The sequence below is a fragment of the Gobius niger genome (assembly GCF_951799975.1).
Source record: "Gobius niger genome assembly, chromosome: 8".
NCBI lineage: Eukaryota > Metazoa > Chordata > Actinopteri > Gobiiformes > Gobiidae > Gobius > Gobius niger.
In genome coordinates this window covers 34,606,583-34,627,810 of record NC_136859.1, presented here as the reverse complement: position 1 = coordinate 34,627,810, position 21,228 = coordinate 34,606,583, and the positions used below count along the sequence as shown (strand labels likewise).

General features: G+C 43.0%; 1 protein-coding gene across 1 annotated transcript; it reads right to left on the bottom strand.

The window, feature by feature from the left end:
- Positions 1 to 11,788: 11,788 nt before the first annotated feature.
- Positions 11,789 to 20,121, bottom strand: herpud2 (HERPUD family member 2). Its single transcript, XM_079561836.1, has 9 exons — positions 20,030 to 20,121; positions 18,304 to 18,643; positions 18,113 to 18,190; positions 17,363 to 17,467; positions 16,181 to 16,296; positions 15,984 to 16,109; positions 13,802 to 14,143; positions 12,500 to 12,608; positions 11,789 to 12,360 (listed from the first exon to the last, which is right to left on the bottom strand). Exons 2-9 carry the CDS (start codon positions 18,448 to 18,450, stop codon positions 12,187 to 12,189), a joined length of 1,197 nt encoding a protein of 398 aa, XP_079417962.1. The 5' UTR covers positions 18,451 to 18,643; positions 20,030 to 20,121; the 3' UTR covers positions 11,789 to 12,186.
- Positions 20,122 to 21,228: the final 1,107 nt, after the last annotated feature.

The following is a 21,228-nucleotide window of genomic DNA, read 5'->3' as shown; positions in this document are numbered from 1 at the left end:
AGACGGCAGAGTGGGCGGTGATCAGTAAGTATTGTACAAAATAAGGTATTTACGACTTTAGATTTTGTACAGGTCGACTTGAATAAAGTCAAAGTCGGGTCGACCAGTTGTATGATGACGTCATCATATTGACAGTGTAGAAAGAACAGACACACATTTAAAAATGAACAGTTTGTATTAAAGTTCACTGTAACATTAACAATGTGAAAAGTGCAGGAAAAAAACTTTCAAGCCACAAGCATAAACAAACAACTGCATAGAGAGAGGGTGAGAGATGAACACACATGATGTTGACTTTACCCCATAAAGTCCCATATTATGAAGAGTTTTTGAGGATCTGTACTTCAGGTGGTGGTCAGTGGTCAGTGGCATCGTTGGCGCAGATGTGTGCAGTCGTGCTTCCGTCTGTGCCCCAAGGGAAAACAGATGCTTCATACATAGCTTACCACCACCATGTGTGGAATGAATGAACCAAAATCTCCTGCAGTGTGTGAAGCACTTTGGTGAAAATGAATTTCCATTCCACTTGTGAGATGTTTTTGAAGTACAAATTATTTTCATCTTTCAAACGAAGTGGAGTAAACACTTCGTTTGAAAGATGAAAATAATTTGTACTTCGTCACATTTTTATATAGTCTAAATTATTCCAAGTAAACGGTAAATTAGTAAAATCTGATGTTATGTCTGTACCATGATGTTATGTCTGTACCATGAACCAGTCCCTCCAGGATTTCGAGGGCTTCTTTTGGGATTGTTGTGGGCTAAAATGCCTGATTTAAAACATTATATTTTTACATCAAAATCAAACTTTTCTTCACATTTTACATCCGATTTAACCTAAGAAAATACTTAAACTATTTTAAATAGTTGTATCATCTAAAAAAACAGAAGCTTGTGGGATTCAGGGTTTTCAAAACATCAGACGTCCAGTTGAAGCGCTACACCATAGTCATTTTTCACTCACAAAGGTACGATGGGCGAAACGTCTTGCCCAAGGAAATGACAACAGTCTGCATCAGTCAGAGTTGGGTTCCGAGCCACTGACCTTGGATTCAAGGGCGAAAACTTCAACCATCTGAGCCACTGTTGCCCCCAAATGACAGTTCAGCCTCAAAAATGATGCACATGGTCCAAATACAGCGATGGATAGTTTTCCTTTTCGAAGGTAAACCTTTCGTCCATGTGCAGCGTCCTGATCCTCTGACGGCTCCTCGCCTGTTTCTGTTTTGCCCATTTGACGAGTTAGCGTGAGTTTGTAGCTCATTTGACACTTAAATAGATTCAAATTGGATTAATTGCCCAGCCTTTTTTTCGGGGAAAGTGTAAAGCTCAGTAACTGGGAAGGATGCAGAGGTCACTGGTCAGTTGAAGTCGTCTCGTTTTGTTAGAAGCTGTAATTGGCTGATGTATGACTATGTGTTCTACTGTAGCTGTTGGTGGCCTGGCTGGAGCTGTTGCGTGTCTGCGGAAAGTGGTGTGCTACAACAATAAGCACCTGGTAGGACACGTTAAAGGGGGGGGGACCCAAGACTAAATATATAAACTTGTCTCTGTCATTCAGCCAAGAGACCTGTGTAGCCTGGTATAATAGAGGGGGTAATGGTAACATCTCAACTTAATTTAGGGTTACACTGCATTCCAAATTATTATGCAAATTGTATTTCAGTGTCAAAAAGGTAGGAAAAAAAAACGTTTTCAAGGAAACTCGTGGTGATTTGAATCACTGACATTAATCAGAGACCTGGGTCAGGTAAGTCCAGTTAAGGGAAAAACTACTGAAAAAGACCGTTCCACATTATTAAACAGACCATCATTTTCAAGCAAAGGATCTCTCTGCTGATGAAAAGCATGAAATAGTTGAATGCCTTGGTCTAGGTATGAAAACCTTCGATATTTCATGAAAGATGAAGCGTAATCATTGTACTGTTAAGAGATTTGTGGCTGATTCAGAGCACACTCGGGTTTGTGCAGATAAAGGCACAATAAGGACGGTTTCTGCCAGACAAATACATCAGATTAAGAGAACAGCTGCTACAAAGAAGCATACAGGTATTTGAAGCTGCTGGTGCCTCTGGAGTCTCCAACATCAAGGTGTAGGACCCTCCAGAGGCTGCAGTTGTGCAAAAACCTTCTATCCGGGCCTCCCCTAAACTGTTCATTAAAGCTCATGAACAGAAACGGCTGCAGCGGCTCAGAAATACATGAGGACTCATTTTCTGACTAACTGGTACAAAAAGAAGAGCCATGCTTTACCCTAACAAAATCATCTTCATCATGACAACACACCATGTCCTGCTGTAAAGAATACCTCTGCATCACTGGCTGTTATGGGCATAAAAGGAGAGAAACTCATGATGTGGACCCCCTCCTCCCCTGACCTCAACCCTATTGAGAAGCTTTGGAGCCTCAACAAGCAAAACTTCTATGAGGGTGGGAGGCAGTTTTCATCCAAACAGCAGCTCTGGGAGGCTATTCTAACATCCTGCAAAGAAATCCAAGCAGAAACTCTCTGAAAACTCACAAGTTTAATGGATTTAAGAATTTTTAAGCTGCTATCACACAAGGGCTCCTATGTTAAAATATAACTTGACCTGTTAAAATGTTTTTGATTGAAATATCTTTGGATTTCAGTAAATATGACCTCTTAATGCTACAAATTCAACAAATGACCATTTTCAGTTAATTACAAGCTTTAAAATGTATTGAAACGATGAGTTGGATAATAATTTGGGTATGTAGTAGATTTTGAGTTTTTTAACTCTTTTAACTCTTTATTTATTTATTTCAAATACTGTTATCATTTGGAGGTTTTTTCAACCACATTCAAATGATCCTCTACCAGTTAAAGACTTGAAAATTGTGCTGACTGTTATTTGAGTTGACAGTTCAGAGAAAACTGTCATTTGCATAATAATTTGGAACGCAGTGTAAATGTAAAAATACCACCCAATAGTGCTTCTATTATACCGGCATTGGCCCAGTATTTCAGCAGAAACACCACATCACTAACCGCCGTTCATTTCCCAGCATGTTCCCCCCAGACATACGACACACAGACAAAACGACCCCCCTTCCATCACCAGCAGCGGCATCTCGATCGCCGCGGACACACTGACGGATCGATCTCCGGTCCGCCGTTTCACCAAGGAAGACGGCCACCGACGGCTGCCACGACAAGAATCACCTCCATCCTTCGAAAAGAAATATATATAAACAAATAAATAACATCCCGTGTCGCCGTGATCGGATTAAAGCGGCAAAGTGGAAGGGCAGGGGACAAGCCTTCCGTGAGCTATGGCCCGGCAAATTGGAGCCAACAGCGCAGCCCCGATCGGAGGAGTCCATTTCAGGGCATAATTTACACAGTGAGGAGGAGCATGAGCTGAATGCAATGTCATTTCCATCCATTTTTGCATTTTGGGCCTTTCTCCCTCCACCCTCCACCCCCTTCTCAACCCCCTAAGCTTTTAGCAACCATTTGGCGGGGAAACAAACCGGCGGCATTAGCAAGAGGTGCTTCTAAACGGCCGCACATCCATCGCAATCGCAATCCGGCAAATGGCTAACAATATGCTAATAGGCTAAGAGTATAGAGCGAACGGGCCCGGACAAGTCATTTAATGCATGTTTTATCTGCGCAACGGCGGGCCTCGTCAGCCCCGATCTGACCCGACAAGATGTGCCAAGTCGAATTTGGAGATAAAGTGCTTTTAACAAACGGGGCAGCGAGCTTTAGAGAGAGAGGGGGCCCCCCCAGGAAAGGACAAAAGAACAGACACGCGCGGGAGTCAGTGGTGACATGCGAAACCTGCTGGCAAACCATCCGGAATCAGTTTAGGCGCAAATGCTCCGTGAAAGCAAAGTTTTGGGGAGGACGAAGCAGATCTGACAGGACTCCCTAATGTAGCGAGAGAAATGGGGAACAAATAAAAGCTGAATGGGTAGATTATGGAAATGCAAGAGTTTGTAAGTGTCTAATTAGCGCTGCTAAGATAAAGAAGTTGGCACATTCCAGATTATTTTTTTTTCCTTTCCGGTTGGATGAGGTCTATGAATATGCATCAGGGACCAGGGACTATGTCTTCTCCCGTCTGAAAGTAAATGAAGTCATGTAAGCAAAGAGGATTGTACAATGACACAACGACGGCAGTTACACTGTAAATTCCGATTGAGGAGGCAACATGAAATAAAGTGTTAAAATTACTAGGAGACCTGAAATTTTACCCACTATTCCATGTAAGAAGTACATTTTCAAGAGAAAATTTTCCGTTTTACAGCAACATGTTTCCGCTCCAATAACAGGGTTTTGCCAGTAATTACTAACTTTACATGATGCCAGTAATGATTATTTGTCGTCCTGTTGTGCTCACGCTCAATCTAAAGTATCCATTATAAGATTCTGTCCCATTTACTAGGATTTGCCAGTTTTTAATAATAAAGGCTTAACATTGGCTTGACTTGCTTTTCTCTTTACCCAGCACATGGTTTTAGAATATTCCATTAACCAGTACTAAGCATAATAGTACAGGTTAAGGCCATATTTAAGTAACAAAAGTAATCAGTACTCGGAATTCCCAGTTGTCAGTACTAACATGTCTAGTAATCAGAACTTGTATCATAAGCAATGAATACTGTGAAAGCCGTCTTAATCATACTAGCGTTACTAGTAATCATGGCTTAACATTGGGCGTAATAATTATGCATCGGGTTTACAACTTATCACAAGTAAGTGCAATGAGTTGGCATTTACAGTGTAGGAGAACCATTCCGAAGACCGTAATGAATTCATTTTAATCTATATTCTTCTATGAACTGTCTGTATAAACGGGCGCAAGCAACAGCTAAGGTTAAAGGCGCTATACCTGCTTTTTCTTCTCGTCATGGAATGGAATTAGTTTTGTCCTGCTTTAGTATATTGTAGGAAAAGCCCTGTGATTTCATGGACTTGGGGGCCAGTTTTCTCGCATGTCTGTGAAAGTGGTCCTGAAAAGTGACTGAATTAGGATGCTACTAACATGTTTGGAAAGTTAGATTTATTTGTCACATGCAGGTCAACACACAGTCAACAGTGCAATGAAATGTGCTTGGATGAGAAGAACCTGCCAACTCACTTATATAGAAATAATAAAAACAGTATAGTACACGCAATCTTCATTCAGTCACATATTGAGAAGTACAAGAAGAGAGGTGGGAAACATATGGCACTGCTACTTGTTCTGTACTGTTTTAGTTCAGGGTACTAGCTGTCCTTTAGTCTCTTTGTGTGTGCCGTAAAACTCCTGGCACACACAAAGAGTTTGAAATGGGTTTGGACATTTATCTAACATTTTAATTTAGTGGCTTCCTCTTTCATTGTTTGTAATAAAAAATAAAATCAGGCATAGGGTCTCTTAACCTGTCACTTACTGTCCTTTGTGATCAGGGGTTAGGTTTATGGTTAGGGTTAGGAACGACAAATGTGATGTGAGCTTCACTCACACAGATCTCACATATAGCTTCAGAAACTAGAAGGTCTTGGCTTTCAAATGAGGTATCACACTGGCGTATACTGTAAGCTCTCCTGTCAATACGCTTTGAGATGTGGATACGCAGAATTGCTAACCCTAACTCTAGCCCACTCTGCGGTCAGCAGAGGATCTATCTGTTAAGGAAACTGACCTCTTTTAATGTAAACAAAAGGACTCTCTGCAACTTTTACTGCTGTTTCATGGAGAGCCTATTCACTTTTTCATTTGTTTGCTGGTTCAAGGGTTTGTCCGTGAAAGAAAACGGCAAAACATTGTCAAAACCTGCTAAAATCATTGGAGTTAAACAAAGAGACCTTCAGTCTCCATGGGAGGAGCAGGAGCTAAAGAAGCTAAATGTATCTTGGGTCAGCCTCTCCATGCTCTGTTCTCTGGAGGACGTTTTCATGTACCTTTTCAGAAAACAAATAGTTTCTCCAACTCTTTTGTCCCCTCTGTCACTGAACTGTTGAATTCTAAAAGGAGTGAGTTTACTAAGTGATGCTGACCTTTTTGAAATGTGTCCTTTTTTATTATCTACTGTTGTCTGTACTGTTGGAAGTGACTCAGAGTGAGCGTTGTGATGTGTTTGTGCAATATCTGTCTGAGGTTGCAGCAAATGAATTGTCCTTGAAGAATCAATAAAGTTTTCTGAATCTGAACCCAGAGGTGGGCAAACTGCGGCCCGTGGGCCAGATCTGGCCCCCAAGCAACTTTGTCTGGCCATCAACTCTCTTTCCATAATTCATATCATTTTTCTGAATTTTCCACGGCACAATTGTGGCTCTCTCACACATCGCATTCACACTGATAGCAGTGTGTTTTTCAGAATCAGAATCTGAATAGTTCTTCTTGTCATTGTTTGAGAACAGATTCACAAACTAGGATTTTTTTTTCTTGGTGCAGGAATCAGAGGCACCACAGTCCTGACAGTGGGTTGTCTGGCCAGCCAAACTACATGCTTTTTCATAGATATTTCAAAGACATATAGTCTGGGAGCAGCATAATCTCAACGATTTCCCGGTGGGTGTGATTGACAGACGGCATCAACCAATCAGAGCAGCGCTATACGTCGCAGCAACAAGTGGCAGGAAGCCTTTTCAAAAGCGGCCTTATTTACGAGGAACACTTCGAACGCTGTTTCTTGCTCCGGTTTTAGGGATTACATTTTTTTTAATGATTTAAAACTGACAAAAGAGCAGAAGAAAACATCGTATCACTCGCCACGCACGCCATCTCTATTGTTTTGGTAGAGTGTGGTGACGGTTTTCGCCCTCTTGGGGGAATGAAGTTCCGCCTCTCGGTGCATGATTGGACCGATGTGGGTAAAATCGTGAAATGATCGGCTGCGAGGAGCTGTCCGGACGGTTCTTCTTTTGAACAGAAAGAAGGAGTGTCTGGCAGGCCAGGCAAGACAGTGGGCTCAAATGGCTCTACATAATCTAGTGCATTTTACAATGGGAGTAAATTGAGCAGAATTAAGTTGAAGTTATTGTTGGTGTGCCCCTCTGACTCAATTCAGGTTACTTATATGGCCCCTTGTAAAAATGTATTGCCCACCCCAGCTCTAACCCTGAACTGGCAGATTATGGTTTAGGTGTACTTTATTGTCCCCGTGGGGAAACTGGTCCTCTGCATTTGCCGCTGGGACGACCCAGGAGGAGCATTGGGCGACCGCAGTGCAGCGCTTGGGGACCCGTCTCCAAATGTCAGGCTGATGGTCAGAAACACCTGCTGGAGGATCAACCTATTGCACAAGTTGTTTAGTGTGAGAGGAAACCGGAGAACCCAGAGGAAGAACATGCAAAACTCCACCTGACCCAGGACCAAACCCACAGGACGTTCTTGCTGTGAGACGAGCGCTATGAGGGTTGACGTGGCCGTCTTACGTTTAGCTGGACGGTCCGACTAGCACAATACTGTTGTGTCCTTGGCCAGACACTTCACCCACTTTTCTTCCGTCTGAACTGTAGGGACTGACACACAGTTCTGAGGTTTGCTACAAATGAATTGTCCTTTTGGGATCAATAAAGTTTTCTGAGTCGGATTCTCGAAGTAGACAAGAGTAAATTTCACGCTGGTTTTAGTCTTAGGATCTGGAAAGTGTGGGATCCGGGTTCATAATGTCTTCTTATTACCAAACCAAAATATGGATATCTTAGTCTCAGTCCTCCCATCACTGCCCCAGAAAAGCCGTGTCTACAGAAGCCGCTCTCCCCACCTCTGTCCAAACTTCTTGAATCTGACATCTCCTCTTCCATTTAAGCGGTGCGTCAGTACTTTAGCATCCCGTCCTCTGGGGTGTCGTCTGCCTTTATCTCCCCCCGTTCTCCATAATCTGCCCGCGCACTGTGGCAGGTGTCCAGACTCGGCGCGGCTCCTGCAAAGACAAGCAGCTCTGATAGCAGGGAAACGGCCGCATAACAAGGTCTTATTACGATGATGAAATGTCCTACAAGCCCCCAAACACCCTCTTAAAGACGTCCCGGGCCCGATAAGGGAGTGCCGGGGTGGGACGGAGTAACCAAATCACAGGGGGCCGTCAAGCTGCTGTCATGCATAATTAATTGGGGCCTTCATGACGGTCTACACAAAAATCCATGGTCATTCGATTAGGGGCCTTTGGAGGACTCCGAAGTGCAGCGCTGTCGGAGCCGCTTTCCCCCCGCGCTCACCTTCCGGACGCGCCGCAAACGTGACAGCACTGTGAGGCGCATTAAGACAAGGCGTGGGCCGAAAACTTTTAATGTGGTTCAAGGAATGCGACGGACAAAGGATTTTACTTTTTTTTTTCCTCGTATATTCAAAAAGAGTTCAGTCGAGCTTCGTTGTCAGTAGAAGAATGAAATTGTGTCACTTCTCAGACCCTTAGAGCAATGTCAAAATATTAGCGGGCCGAGTCCAGATCATTGTTGTTGAGCTAAAACGCAGCAGTTTTGCAGAGTCCACAGAGAAAAGTGCAGTCCGGCTTAATATTCCAAAACATATTGTCCCTGTTTTACTCTGTGTATTACTCTGCCCGTCAGCTGGGGGCGCCATATAAGAGGTTTCCTGCGTTCAGCCTCTGACCAGTGTTAATTTTGACAACATATTTTATTTTAGCTTTTGTCTTTTGACTAAAATTTAATTTAATTTCAGTCCAAAAAAAAGTTTCAATTTTAGTCTAGTTTTAGTTGACTAAAATTGCATGTCAATTTATTCAACTAAAAATTAAAACTAATTTAGTCAACTTATGTTTATAATATTCATTATAATCATATTTAATCATGGTCCTCGACTTCATGGAGCTTCTCCCACATGAACAAAGCTCAGACCTGTTCCTTTGGCAGTAAATTTAAAGAGGGGGTATTCTGCTTTTTTCAATCACATAGCACCAGTCTATATCACACTACAATGATGACCAAACCTTCTGTTGGTCTGTAAATGCAGTAAATTAGAATAACTGCCTTGTATAAAATGTCTCTCTCAAAATGGCTGTAGTGAATGTCTTGAAATAGGCCTCTGTCTCTTTAAGAACCTCTGAGCCTTTCCGACACGCCCCCTCCACACGCTGTCTGTGGCATCAGTGGGGAGGGGGTTCTGCTGAGGAGCAGTGGTCGGTTACTCGGCTGGTGATGAAAGCTCGGAGGCGTCTCCAGGAGGTGGGGGCGTTCCTAGGAGGACTCAGGCAAACCTATCCCCATCAGAGTTTTTACAGATTACTCAAAAATACGTGAATGTGCCAAGGCAACACTTCAGGCATGTTTTTAATGAGGGAATGACATAATGACATGATGTAAAGCTTGAAAAAGTCGATTTTGCATAATACCCCCCCTTTAAATGATATGAAGCTCTTTCAGACGGTCAATGCAAGTTTGGATGATTTTTGTCTCTCCTTTTCATTTTTATTTAGTCTTATTTTAGTCGACTAAAGTATCTGGACATTTTAGTCATAGTTTTAGTCTCATGAGAAACTTTTAATTTAGTTTTAGTCCAATTTTAGTCGGCAAAAATATCACTTTGACTAAAATTAAGACTGAGCTTTGCGAAATCGCTCCGGTCACTGGATACAGTTTACCATGGAGCACTTATCTCAAATCTCTCACTCACCACTGTCTTCTTTACTCCCATGTAGGTTGGCTGTTTCTCTCCTCAAGACGTTTTATTCATTGGCACTTGTTCAGTTACAGCCTTCGTTCACAGGATCGAATCCCCCATTCAGTTCCTAATGTAAGGACTGACATGGGGAAAAAGGCTTTTAAATATTGTGCTCCTTCTGATTGGAATCAGCTGCAAAATGAGCTGAAGAAGAAGGTTGAGAACATTGCAGTGTACCTTTTCATCCAAATCGCTAGCCCTAATCCCAGCCCTGTGTTTGGTGCTGCTGTGGGTCCGGGGTGCGTTTCCATTGGTGTTTCAATGGTCCTCATGTGGTCGATTGCTGAATTATGAACTATGTTTCCTGCTGCACAATGCATCCTCCCAATGGTTTTAGAATTGATGCGATAACAATGGAAACTTGACTTATATTGTTTCTGTGAAATGATAAAACTAATGGAACGACGTGCCTCTCTCATTACAAACACTCTCATTCATCCTGGCCTACTGTACATGTTTTTAGTGGTCAGAGAAACCTACGCGGACACGGGTAGAACATACAAACTCCACACACAAAGGTCCCGTCCAGGTGGGAATTGAACCCAGGACTATTTAGCTGTTAGGCAGGAGCGCTAACTGCTGCGCCCCCGTGTCACCATCTTGTATTAATGATGGGAGAGTGTGACCACTGCACAAAGCCTTCTCCAGCACATCCCAAAGCTCCTCATAGGGGTTAAGATCTGGACTGAAGCAACTGATCCATCCCATACTCCCTGACCCACTCTTTCACAATGCGAGTCAGGCGAATCCTGGCATCGTCATCTTGCCATCAGGGAAGAAGTCATTCACTGATGGAACAACCTGGTGTTTCAGGATGTTCAGGTTGTCGGCTGATCTCATTCTTTGGGCTCATAGTGTTGCTGAACCGAGACCTGACCAACTGCAACAGCATGTAAACAAGCAGCAACCTCCCTTTCTCTTGGTACAGCTCCATTTTTGCCTTTCTCTGCAAACTGTATTTGTTGTTTCTGTGCTCCACATTGTTTTACTGGATACTTTTGTCCAACTTTACCGTGTTTTGTGAAGTTTGGCGGATTATTTTTACGGCAAAGACGCCATAACGGTCTTGAAGAAAGCAGCTTTTTAAAAGTAAACTGCTAGCTTATGAGCTAAAGACATTTGAAACCGACACATTTCTTCTTCTGAAACACTGAAGAGGCACCAAGAGGCCGACACACATGCAGCACAGTGGAGGCGTCACAAGGAAGGAAACAAAATGGAACAAACAGGGAGGTATCCGGGCAAGACTCGCAGCTAAAACACACACGCCTTCTTTTGTTCTGGCTAATGGACGTTCGCTGACTTCCCAGAAAATGTTGAAAGGCGGTTGTGGAGCGGAGGGAGCTGCACAGGAGGAAGAGGAAGGAGGAGGTGGAGCTGAAAAGTGCAGGACACCACGCTCTGAAACAGGGTCAAACCCAAGAGGTGGTGCACCGTTTGAGAGGATCAGTGGAGCACAAAAGGCAGCCAGCCAGGTTTCCTCCGGGTGCTACGGTTTCCTCTTTCTACAACCAGAAGAGGTTACCAGTTTTCCTTTCATTTTCATTGTAAGTTCTAAGACGTTATATATTAGTTAAACCATTGTAACTCTGAAACATCCAAAAGCACTTTCAAAACTTAATTTATAAAGTTCATATTCGTTTCATATTATAAAAGGGACAAAGCTGCAATAAAAAGTAACCCACAGTCCACCCAACAGTTCCACCTCCAAAAATCTTTAACGTTAACTAATTTGAAAGCTAAGACCTGTAAAACTCATCTAAGATTTTCCCTTCACCAGTCACTTTTTCATTACTTTTTTGTTGTTTTTTCCATCCTTGGTTACGCTTTTTCCGCTATTTTGACGGTTGGCTCAGTTAAGGTGTGGGTTTGGAGGTTAACAAAGTTTTGGTTAAATTTGAAATTAAAATGAGTGTTTCATGGTAAGTTACTACATTTACATTATTCGTTTAAACTCTCTCTTTTTTCTTTTACTTTATTCAAAAGGTCTTTGGGAAAAATAAATAAAACATGTTCATTTTGAACTAGGGCCATTTCCTTGCTAGTGCCAAGTGCAGCTTCATTCTAAGCTAAATGCTGCCCCCTGCTGGACATTTACACACAAAAAAACCTCCAATAAATAGCAGCTTTTTTATTCCAAAAAAGCATTTTCATATTTAGAAATTAAAGATGCATATAATCATACCTTTTTAAATACATGTGCGCCGAGAGCTCCGACGTCTCTGCGCACAAACCCATCCCCAGGAAGTACTTTCTATCTTTCTTTTTACAAAGTATTCTGTCAGTACTTGCACATAGCACATAGCTTTCAAATCACTTTCACAAAACATCACAGCTTTGTATTGGAAGACAACTCTCTCTCTCTCTCTCTGTGTGGTCACCACCATCGACGTACTCAAAAAAAACACGATGAATTAAAAAAAAAAGAAAAACTTTCTATATTATTTATATTTTTTCTCTCTTCAGACAGATTCGCTTCAGTTCGTGACCGCTGCTGCCTGTCCCATAAGTGGAGAACAGTCCGGGCCAAGAGCGAGTCTCTAGTCTAGGCTTGATCGGCGCGGCCCTCTGGGATCAGAGAGGTGAAGAAAGTGCTGACAAAGGCCCAGGCCGTGGTGAGGAAGCCCGGGTCGGGGGCGGCGGCAGCAGCAGCAGCATCAGCAGCATCAGGTCGGGCCTCCTCCGTGTTGTCGTCCAGGCCCTCGTCCATCAAACGCTCCTGTAACAGGACAGAACACATCAGAGATTAGGTTTCGGTACCATCCCTCTCCAGGTCATCCTTTTGTTTCTCGTGCACTGTATATTTGTTGGAAAAGGAGATGCTCCAGTGTTAAACTGAAAGAGAGTCTAGAAAGTACCATTTCCTGCATGTCCTGCTGTGGGTCTGCCTCTTGTTGAGCAGCTGCGCCTCGCTCTCCTCTCACAGGCTGCTGCTCCGCTCTGAAGGGGAACCAGCCGGCTTGATGCCTGGGAGGGAGAGACACTTTTATACATGGTTCAACATTATGTCAGGTGGAAAATCAACAACACAGATGGAGTCTCCATTAGGTGGCCTGATGCCCCGTATTTACACACACTTATCAAAATCAGTGTGTAAAATAAGGCTAGTTAATGTCAGAATGGGAGGTGACGGTGTTTCAGTGAGTTAAAGCTCGCCCCTAATTTAGACTTTGAGATCGCTGAATCATTTATACTTTAATGAAGGCTCTTATTCATTAGCTTCTATTCTTATAATCCAGAGTGTGGTGCTACCTCTTACTGAAACAAGCTCATTTATGACTGTGGTTCATGCTTCTTAATGAGACACAAAGAAAAAAAAAAGGTGACGTTTGTGCATTTATTTATCTTTTCCGCTGGTTCACCTGGATGTGCACATGCGGGCTTGTGCACGATCACCAACCACTGAAGATATTATTGACAAGCCAATGATCTGAGGGAGCTACAGTGCACTTTCAACAATCAGCACCATTGATGGATTCAATTACACTGGGGATTCTAAACTTTTTTTTTTTTACACTGATTTAGAACATTTTCTTGCAATGCAGAATCTGAAAATAACACACATTTTTTCTTTGTCAGGTCAGGTTTTTGTGCTAAGGGATTTTTTTTCCATAAGGCACAGGATTTTACTTTCTGTCATTCTGTTAAAACCAACCCTAAGGATGTTCCCCCAGCCACAGGCAGCCACATTTCTCAGAAGTGAACTTGCATATCAAACAATAAAAGTGCCTGAATATAGCTTTCATGAATCGTCACCAACACAAGCTCGTTTGTACCAAAATATTTGCACAAATGTAAATGATGTTCCAACCAGCCCCAGTCTCTCCCATAATGTGGACAGACAGGCTGCAGGACGGAAGACATTAGAAAAACAACCCCTTTCAGCAACATTTGGCCGAGGGGTAAGAAAAAAATCGACCTGACTGAGCAAAACCAATGTGATTTTTGGGATTCAGCACATCAACGTTGTCCTAAATCAGCTCACACATTTGCTTGTTTGTTATTTATTGGTTTATTTGGTAGGGACAGCGCTTGTTATTGAACAAGCCTTGGGCAAATTTCCATCCCTCGTCCCCCATGCGCACACTCAAACACACTGTACCTGGAGGAAACCTACATAGAAAGGCCCCATCCCTGGTGGGAATCAAACCTGTACTCACAGGTAAACCAGCAGCATGGCCCCCAGCACCATGACAAAGCGGCTGAAGGAGGAGTAGAAGTACACGATGCTGAGCAGCACCCCCGCCCGGGACACGGTGTAGAGCCAGTCCAGCCAGTCGCGGTTCAGCTCGTCGTCGTTCAGCACCGCCCCTCCCTGTGCGTTCATCTGGATGTTGGGGTTCACCTGCAGGTTAGGGTTCACGGCGGGCGGGTTCTCGGGCAGCGGGTTGGGCCCCAGTGGAGGCTGGACGGCCGGCTCAGGCTGAGGAGGAGGAGGAGAGGTGGAGTGGGCGGAGGGAGCCGAGGGGCTGGGCGACTGAGAGGCGGCTACAGCAGCTTGACTGGAAAAAGCAAGAAGAACATTGTCAATTCAGGAGACTTCAGCCGTGTAGTGAAGCAGGTGTCAATGTGACTGCACAATCTCAATCTCTGTAGTTAAGTAATTGTTTATCTTTGAGCTAATCCCTTTGTCAGTTCAGGCTGCAGCAAACCAATGGAACCATGAAACATTTCATTTACAACACAATGAACCCATTTTTCTCCATATTGTTCACAAATCTGTTTAATCTGTGCCTTTATTTGTTTCACACTGCCGCAGCACCGTCATCTGGTTCCTCTCCTTCACCATGTGACAGACTTGTAGAGTGAAGAGCAGGAGGTTTTATGTGGTTGCCTCGGTACCTGGGGTCAAGCTTTATGCAGATTCCTCTGAATGGTGTTAGAACCATATCTGCCTTCCATCCGCTCCAGGATAACACGCTTCAGGTCGGCTATCAGTTTGGGATCATCATCTAACTTCTCCAGCACACCTTCTAAATGGGCCAACCTGGGGAACCAGTGAGGACATCATTGTGTCAAGCTGCTGCTTCTGGCTTCAGCACCTCATTCACACATTGTAGAACACTTATGTCCTGCCATGTCAACTGGGGAAGTGTCTTCGGCAAACACAGGTTTGATAGTTTGGGCTTGCTCCAGTATTCTCTCCACAATTTGCTGTTGAGCCCCCCATCATCACAGTCCGTCATCAATGCGTGCTCAGGGATGTTGTGTTGACTGCTCGGCAAACTCCAAAAGCTCGGTCTGTGCTGGCCCTCTGTTGCGCAAGCGAGTTGTTTATGGCCAGATTCAAGTTGTGCCTAAAGCAACTTAACCATGGCCATTTCAACTGCTGGATGGCCGCAACATCACATCATTGTCAGTAGTTATACAGGCGATCTTGTTCTCCTGTATTTTCCATTCCATTCAGACTGCACTGCCCACTCTTTATTCACGTACTGGACTGTCACTGACATGTAGAGCATCATATTACTGCTGGACCACATGTCCGTTGTCAGGGCCAAATATTCAAATCACCCAGCTCTCTTGAGATGCTACTTCTGACCTCGTTAAAAGGATTTGGGACAGCCGTCGTGGAGAAATGTTTCCGACCTGGCAACTGGTACTGCTTATCAAGGGTTTGCAGAATGGCCTTGGCTTCTTCACTGTATTGAACAGCACCATTTCTTTGGCCTGGTGGCAAGTTACCGCATCAGTCAACTGCCTCCACCTGTCACTCTCAGTTTAATTCTTTTGTATGCAAAAGCCAATAGCAAGTATTTCCTGTAGCACTAGCCTTGGCATCTCTGAATGATTCCATAACCCCCACTAGAAGGCAGTATTTGTCCACATTTGTCCTCTGTGGGGGCGCCGCCCACAACTGTGGTTGTGTCATGTAGTGGAAACACAAGCGTGTACTTGGTTGTGTCGGTACGTGACAATGCGAGTACATAGATCGTGGTGTGTGCTGTAGAGCCGTGTTCAGTGGAAAGACGGCTTTAGTTCAGCGCTTTGGCCCAGGGCTGAGCTCAGTTGCAAAACTTGCTGACACTGATCCTGTTTGACCCTGGTCTGACCTGCAAAAACATTGCCAGTGGAAAAGGTGTGTAACTGGGTCATAAGAGTGGATGAAATGAAATACTAGTCCAGGTCTGTTTTTGACGAGGTACATTATAACATGATAATAGTACTGCAATTTGCATGAAACGGTTAATTCCTTTTAAGTATTACTGGATGCTCTTGGAGTTACATCCAGACAAACTGAGTCAAGTGCCTTGCCCAAGGACATATTTCCGGTATGTTCTGGTTCTGAACCTTAGTCCACTTGGTCTAACAAAGTAAATCCCTCTGTGTGTCTGGACTTACTATTGCATGTAGTAGTGCCGCGCGTACATCTGCTGCCACCACAGCACCTGCATGGGCATGTACATGGGGTGTGGAGGCATGTTCTCAGGCAGGCCGCCCTGTAGAGGCACCTCCGGACCCCCAGGCCTGAGAGAGAGAGGACATTATTACATATTCACCACAGATTTCATGTCTATTTTAGTTTAGAAAAGTCTCACCACTGAGGAAGACCGGGGGCGCTATACGGAGGGAGCCCTCCTCTGTATCTCAGGCCATCGGAGTAAGAGGAAGGACCGTCCTGACCCGATGAAGAGGAGCCTGAACTGTCTGGACTCTGCACAAACAGGACAAATCACAACTGGGTCATTACTGGGATTTTTATAGACGGACTTGTACAGGGGTTCGCAAACTTTTTGGGGCCGTGGCGTCAAAAATGGCCAAACAACCAACCAACAGGAAAAATCAAGCATTTAAATGTATGTAATGTAATCCGTGATCTGTGGATGGGAGGTTTGCGAATTTTTGCAACGGCCACTCTGCAACACGGCTTTTCTCGTCACTTCGGAATCCCCCCGCCAGGCTGTGTTTCCAATCGCAAAACGATTTTATTGAGCGCCGATGCCTTCAGGGAAAGAACTGACAATGGGCCTCATTCACGACGCTCACAAATTTGTTCTTAACGCCTTCTTAGGGTTTGTGGCATTCACAAAACGAGCTCTTAGTGGAAAACGTTCCTCTGTAAGAACAAATCCTGAGAACAGTCAGAACGATTCTTAAGCACAAAAATATCTCCAGTTCTGTTCATGTTCTGCTCCTGATGTAACCCAACATTCTGAGTGTATTGATTAATGTATTGATTAATTTCAGAATGTAAATATGCCTTTATTCAGAAACAAGTTGGTAATGTCACTTGCACTTTTATCAATGGCAAGTAAAGTACCAATGTATTACGGCTACATTTTTTTAATGCCTTGGTTCACAAATAGCACGACTGACACTGCCTTGGTAAGTACGGATTTTAAGAAGTTTCTTAAGAAGATGTTCATGAATGAGGCCCACTGACCATTACAACACCACCTGAAAATGTGTACAGTTTTTATTACATTGTGAAAAAACTACGTTTCCACTCCCCACTAATGTATGCCAAATAGAAACAAAATTTGTGTTCCTTTTCTTTCTTTTGTTCTGTAGCATTTTAGCATAGTAAAATTGAAAATACTACTAAAACCATTGCTTTATCAAAGGTTGTTACTAATGGTAGTACAGTAAGTGCTTGTGAATGACAGTTAAATGGATCCTGTAACATCTCATTTGGTCAAACAAACTGAGAAAATCACAATATTTCCTCCTATAATCACCACATCATCAACATTTGACATAGTGCCATTCCTGATACTCACGTTGGTGGTGGGTGCAGAGCCGTCCATGAGGGGGCTGTGGGCCTGGGGGGAGCTCGGGGGGCTGCGGGAGGCACACACCAGGTGCATCATGTGGTACTCGTCCTGCTGTGGGGCCAAAGACGAGGAGACAGAGAGAGAGAGAGACAGAACAAGCTTTCAGGAGGAGGGCAGGGGCCGAAATGTCCCGAATGCACTCACAATAACACGCCTTTGTTTGGCTTTTGTTCCACTGACTAGAACTGCACTGGAGCCTCAGTCTGCTCTCTGCTGCTCCACACAAAAGACCTCACAAAGGCAACTGTACACCCCTCCGCTGTGAGCATTAGATCATAAAACCAACACAAATATATCTAAAAACAAAGGCACATACTGTATTACACTACTGATTCTTTATGGTGGTGATTAGGTCCATAATCTCACTCTACAACACCAGAAAATCTCCACAAAAACTAGGAATGCACCGATTCAATCCTGGTGTTGGAGCCGATACTGAAACAAATATCAGGTATCAATCCCAAATAGCCAATACTGAACCGATACCTCTTTTGGCTCTCACTGTTTTAAAACACAACTTTCAACAACTAAACCTCGGTGAATATGGGCACGCTGGATCTTGGAACCTGAGGCATTAAATCACTGAGTGAGTTTTCACATCTACAAACATCATTTTCCTCACCGCGCCGTTACTAGCAGCAGCATGCTAATGCTATAGCGGTGAAGTACAGTGTAGTATTGTGCATGCCTGTGTACCTTTCTGAGCACATCCCCGAGTTGAACATGGTCCTGAAGAAGCTGCCCCGAATACACAAGCCGCTGGTCCTTAGACGACTGTAAAACAAAACATTCTTATGGAGTAAAATAAAACAATATAGTGAACTTTGACCATTTTACTGGCCGATACACTACGCCAAAACAAGATAATTCAGTAAAAAAAGAATTACCGGTTTGCTGGGATATACGTTGGAGATGTGGCTCTTCAGTCTCTCCACTGTCCAGTTGAGGAAACAATTGATCGTCTGGTCTTCATATTTCTGATTTGGGGCTTTGATAACCAGGGTGACGGGAACATCCATAGCTCCTGGGTCCATGGTACATGACACCACCTTCCACCACCTTCTCTGCTGCTGCTGCTGCTGCTGGGACCGAGACTCAGAACTCCACCCTGTGAGGGGAGCTTCTCAGGTCCTCATGCTCTCCTGACACTTTCTACAGCCCATTCTCCAAAACAAGACGTCCCACTTTACAACATTCCTTTCTATTCCCTCCTCAGAGCTGCCAAGTCTGTAGAGAGTAAAACAAAAGAGTCATTTGCAAATGCATTCTCTACAATATTGAAGCTCAACCGTTCACGGTAACAGGTTTTTCAGAAACACTGGCTCAAATGAATTTAGAGAATTGAAGAAGTTGAAATATATATATATATATATTATTATTATTATGTTTCCCTTCATTTAACCAGGAAAGTCCTACTGAGATTAAGAATCTCTTTTTCAGGGTAGTCTTGGGTAGTCATGTATTGTACCAGTTTTTAGTGGTAGGGGAAACCAGAGGACCCGGAGGAAACCTACGCTTACACAGAAAGGCCCCATCCAGGTGGGAATGTATTTTATTGTTTTTTTTTTAAGTACAACAATTAGTCAAGACAACAAATGACTCTAACCCTAATGGGCCTAAAGTGGGGCCCTCCGGGGCAAACCTATGTTTACTTTTTTGGGCGCGACCGAATTAAGGGTATTATCAAAATCAGCCGATAAAAAGGCAGATATCTCCGGTATCAAAAGTGACAGATTCCTGACTTGCTGGAAAGAGCTCAGTCAAAGCTGTAAAATGAGTCCTCCCAACACTTCCTGGGCCTCAGGGGAGCAGAGAAACATCGCAGTGACAGGTCAGTCACAAGTTTTTATATTTTAGATATTTTATGTTGCAGACTTTTGCATATAATTTCGGAATCAGAAGAGACTTACCCTTATTCTTTTTACATCTACTGATTTTTGTCCTTCAAACAAGCTCCCTCTGCAAAAACATTGCAGGGATCTGCATAATAAGTCTTTTTTGCACCATTCCACTTTATGTTTAGCAAGTGAAAGAATGTTTTGACAGTCCAGTCGAGAACAACTTTCCTCAATCAGAACTTTACTTTAAATGAGTCCTGGTTTAGGCCTTTTCTAGTCTACAACTCATTTAAGTCCCGGCAAACACACCCTGAGGTAAATACCCTGGTCTGGGTAGCCTGCATTTTGGAGCAGAAGAAGCCAAAAATAACCCCGCTTCTGTGTTTACATCTGTGGACGGGTGCCGAATTGCGTCATATTATTTACCCTCAAAACAACTGTCTGCCCATGTAACATCGCTGAACTGGTTTAGCTACATTTAGACGTGGAAACAACCTATTCCAACAGATTAATATCTAAAAGCAATATGCGCCAATGTAATAGTTTTGATCAAGTCAAATGTCTTCTAAACGATTTAATTTAACTGTTTTTGTTTTATCTCTCAAACAGAAAGCGTAGCCTGTGGCTAGCGTTGGTGCTAGCAGGAGTTTAACAAGGTTTTTTTTTTTAAATGGTTAACAACGTTTTATCCTTGGGAGATAATGCGGTGATTTGGCTACATTTCTCACCCTGTTCAGTATTACAGCCGCAGTGAGCTCGATTTAGGTGAGATTACCTGAAGTTCCAGGCCCACTGTCGTCTTTTCCGTGTCTTGTTGTTGTTACGGGCGGGTGAGAAAGCGGAAGGACGTCCCTGGTCACGTGTCTCTCAACAGCTGATCGCGAGTCATGCGCGTGAGGATTTATGTTTATACCAGTTGCAGAGAGTGAACTTTATTGTGTATTAATGGTCACATATATTTTTGATACCACCAAAGAAACAAATCTACGCATTTGTTACTTAAAGATTCGCGACATTGAGGTAAAAAAAAAAAAAGGAATTTATTTTCTTTTTTTTTTATTTAGTTTTTTGAATATTTTACAATTTGAATTAAAAGTAATTAAAAAGAGATAACAGTAAATAAGTAAATGAAAAATAAAAAAGGGGAGGTAACTCTAACGTTACATTTGATTGCTTGAATTAGTACTAAGTAAAATTTGACCTGCTTCATTACATCATGCAACAAATTAAAATAGGTTGGAGTGTTTTTTTTATTCCAATTTAATAATATCAGTCTTCTCGATAGCACTGAAATACATTTGACAACAGTTTTGTGCTTGTTAACAAGAATAGCAGTTACTAAGTGTGTTCCACAAACATCAGTCATTTAAAATGTTTTGTTCTGTTAACTGTTATGTTGGGACAGTTCCAAAAAGTGTGATCTAGTGAAGCCTGTTTCTGCCGCACTGGTCACTGTGTCCACCCTATGGAACATTTTGGAAAGCCGTACTTTGGAAAGGCGTAGCCTGTGTAATACTTTGAATTGATCCATTGTGTAAATTTGAAAGATAATGTCAGAATTATAGTGCATCCTGGACAATAATTTTAGTATTTTTTATTCTCAAATTGTGAAGCAATGTCATTGTTTTCAAAGAAATCTAGGTCAAATGCCTCATAGAATCAAATGTAAGGCTATATAGTGAAGGGCTTAATTTTGACACAATTAATATACTGACTTTCAATGCTTTTTAATCCCCTGCACAGACCCTGCTGTGAGCAAATATAGATTGACAATAAACACCTGATTTCTTCAGTAAACAATATTATTAAAAATACTTAAAGATTTCTGCAACAACAGAACTTAGGTTCTTTATTTGAACGTCAGCGTATTGACAGGTTCATACAGAGTAAATTATGTTCAATAGTTTTTCTTTTCTCAGGTTTGAATATTTGATTGCACTCCACCAAGTTGATGATCACCATCGTCATCATGAC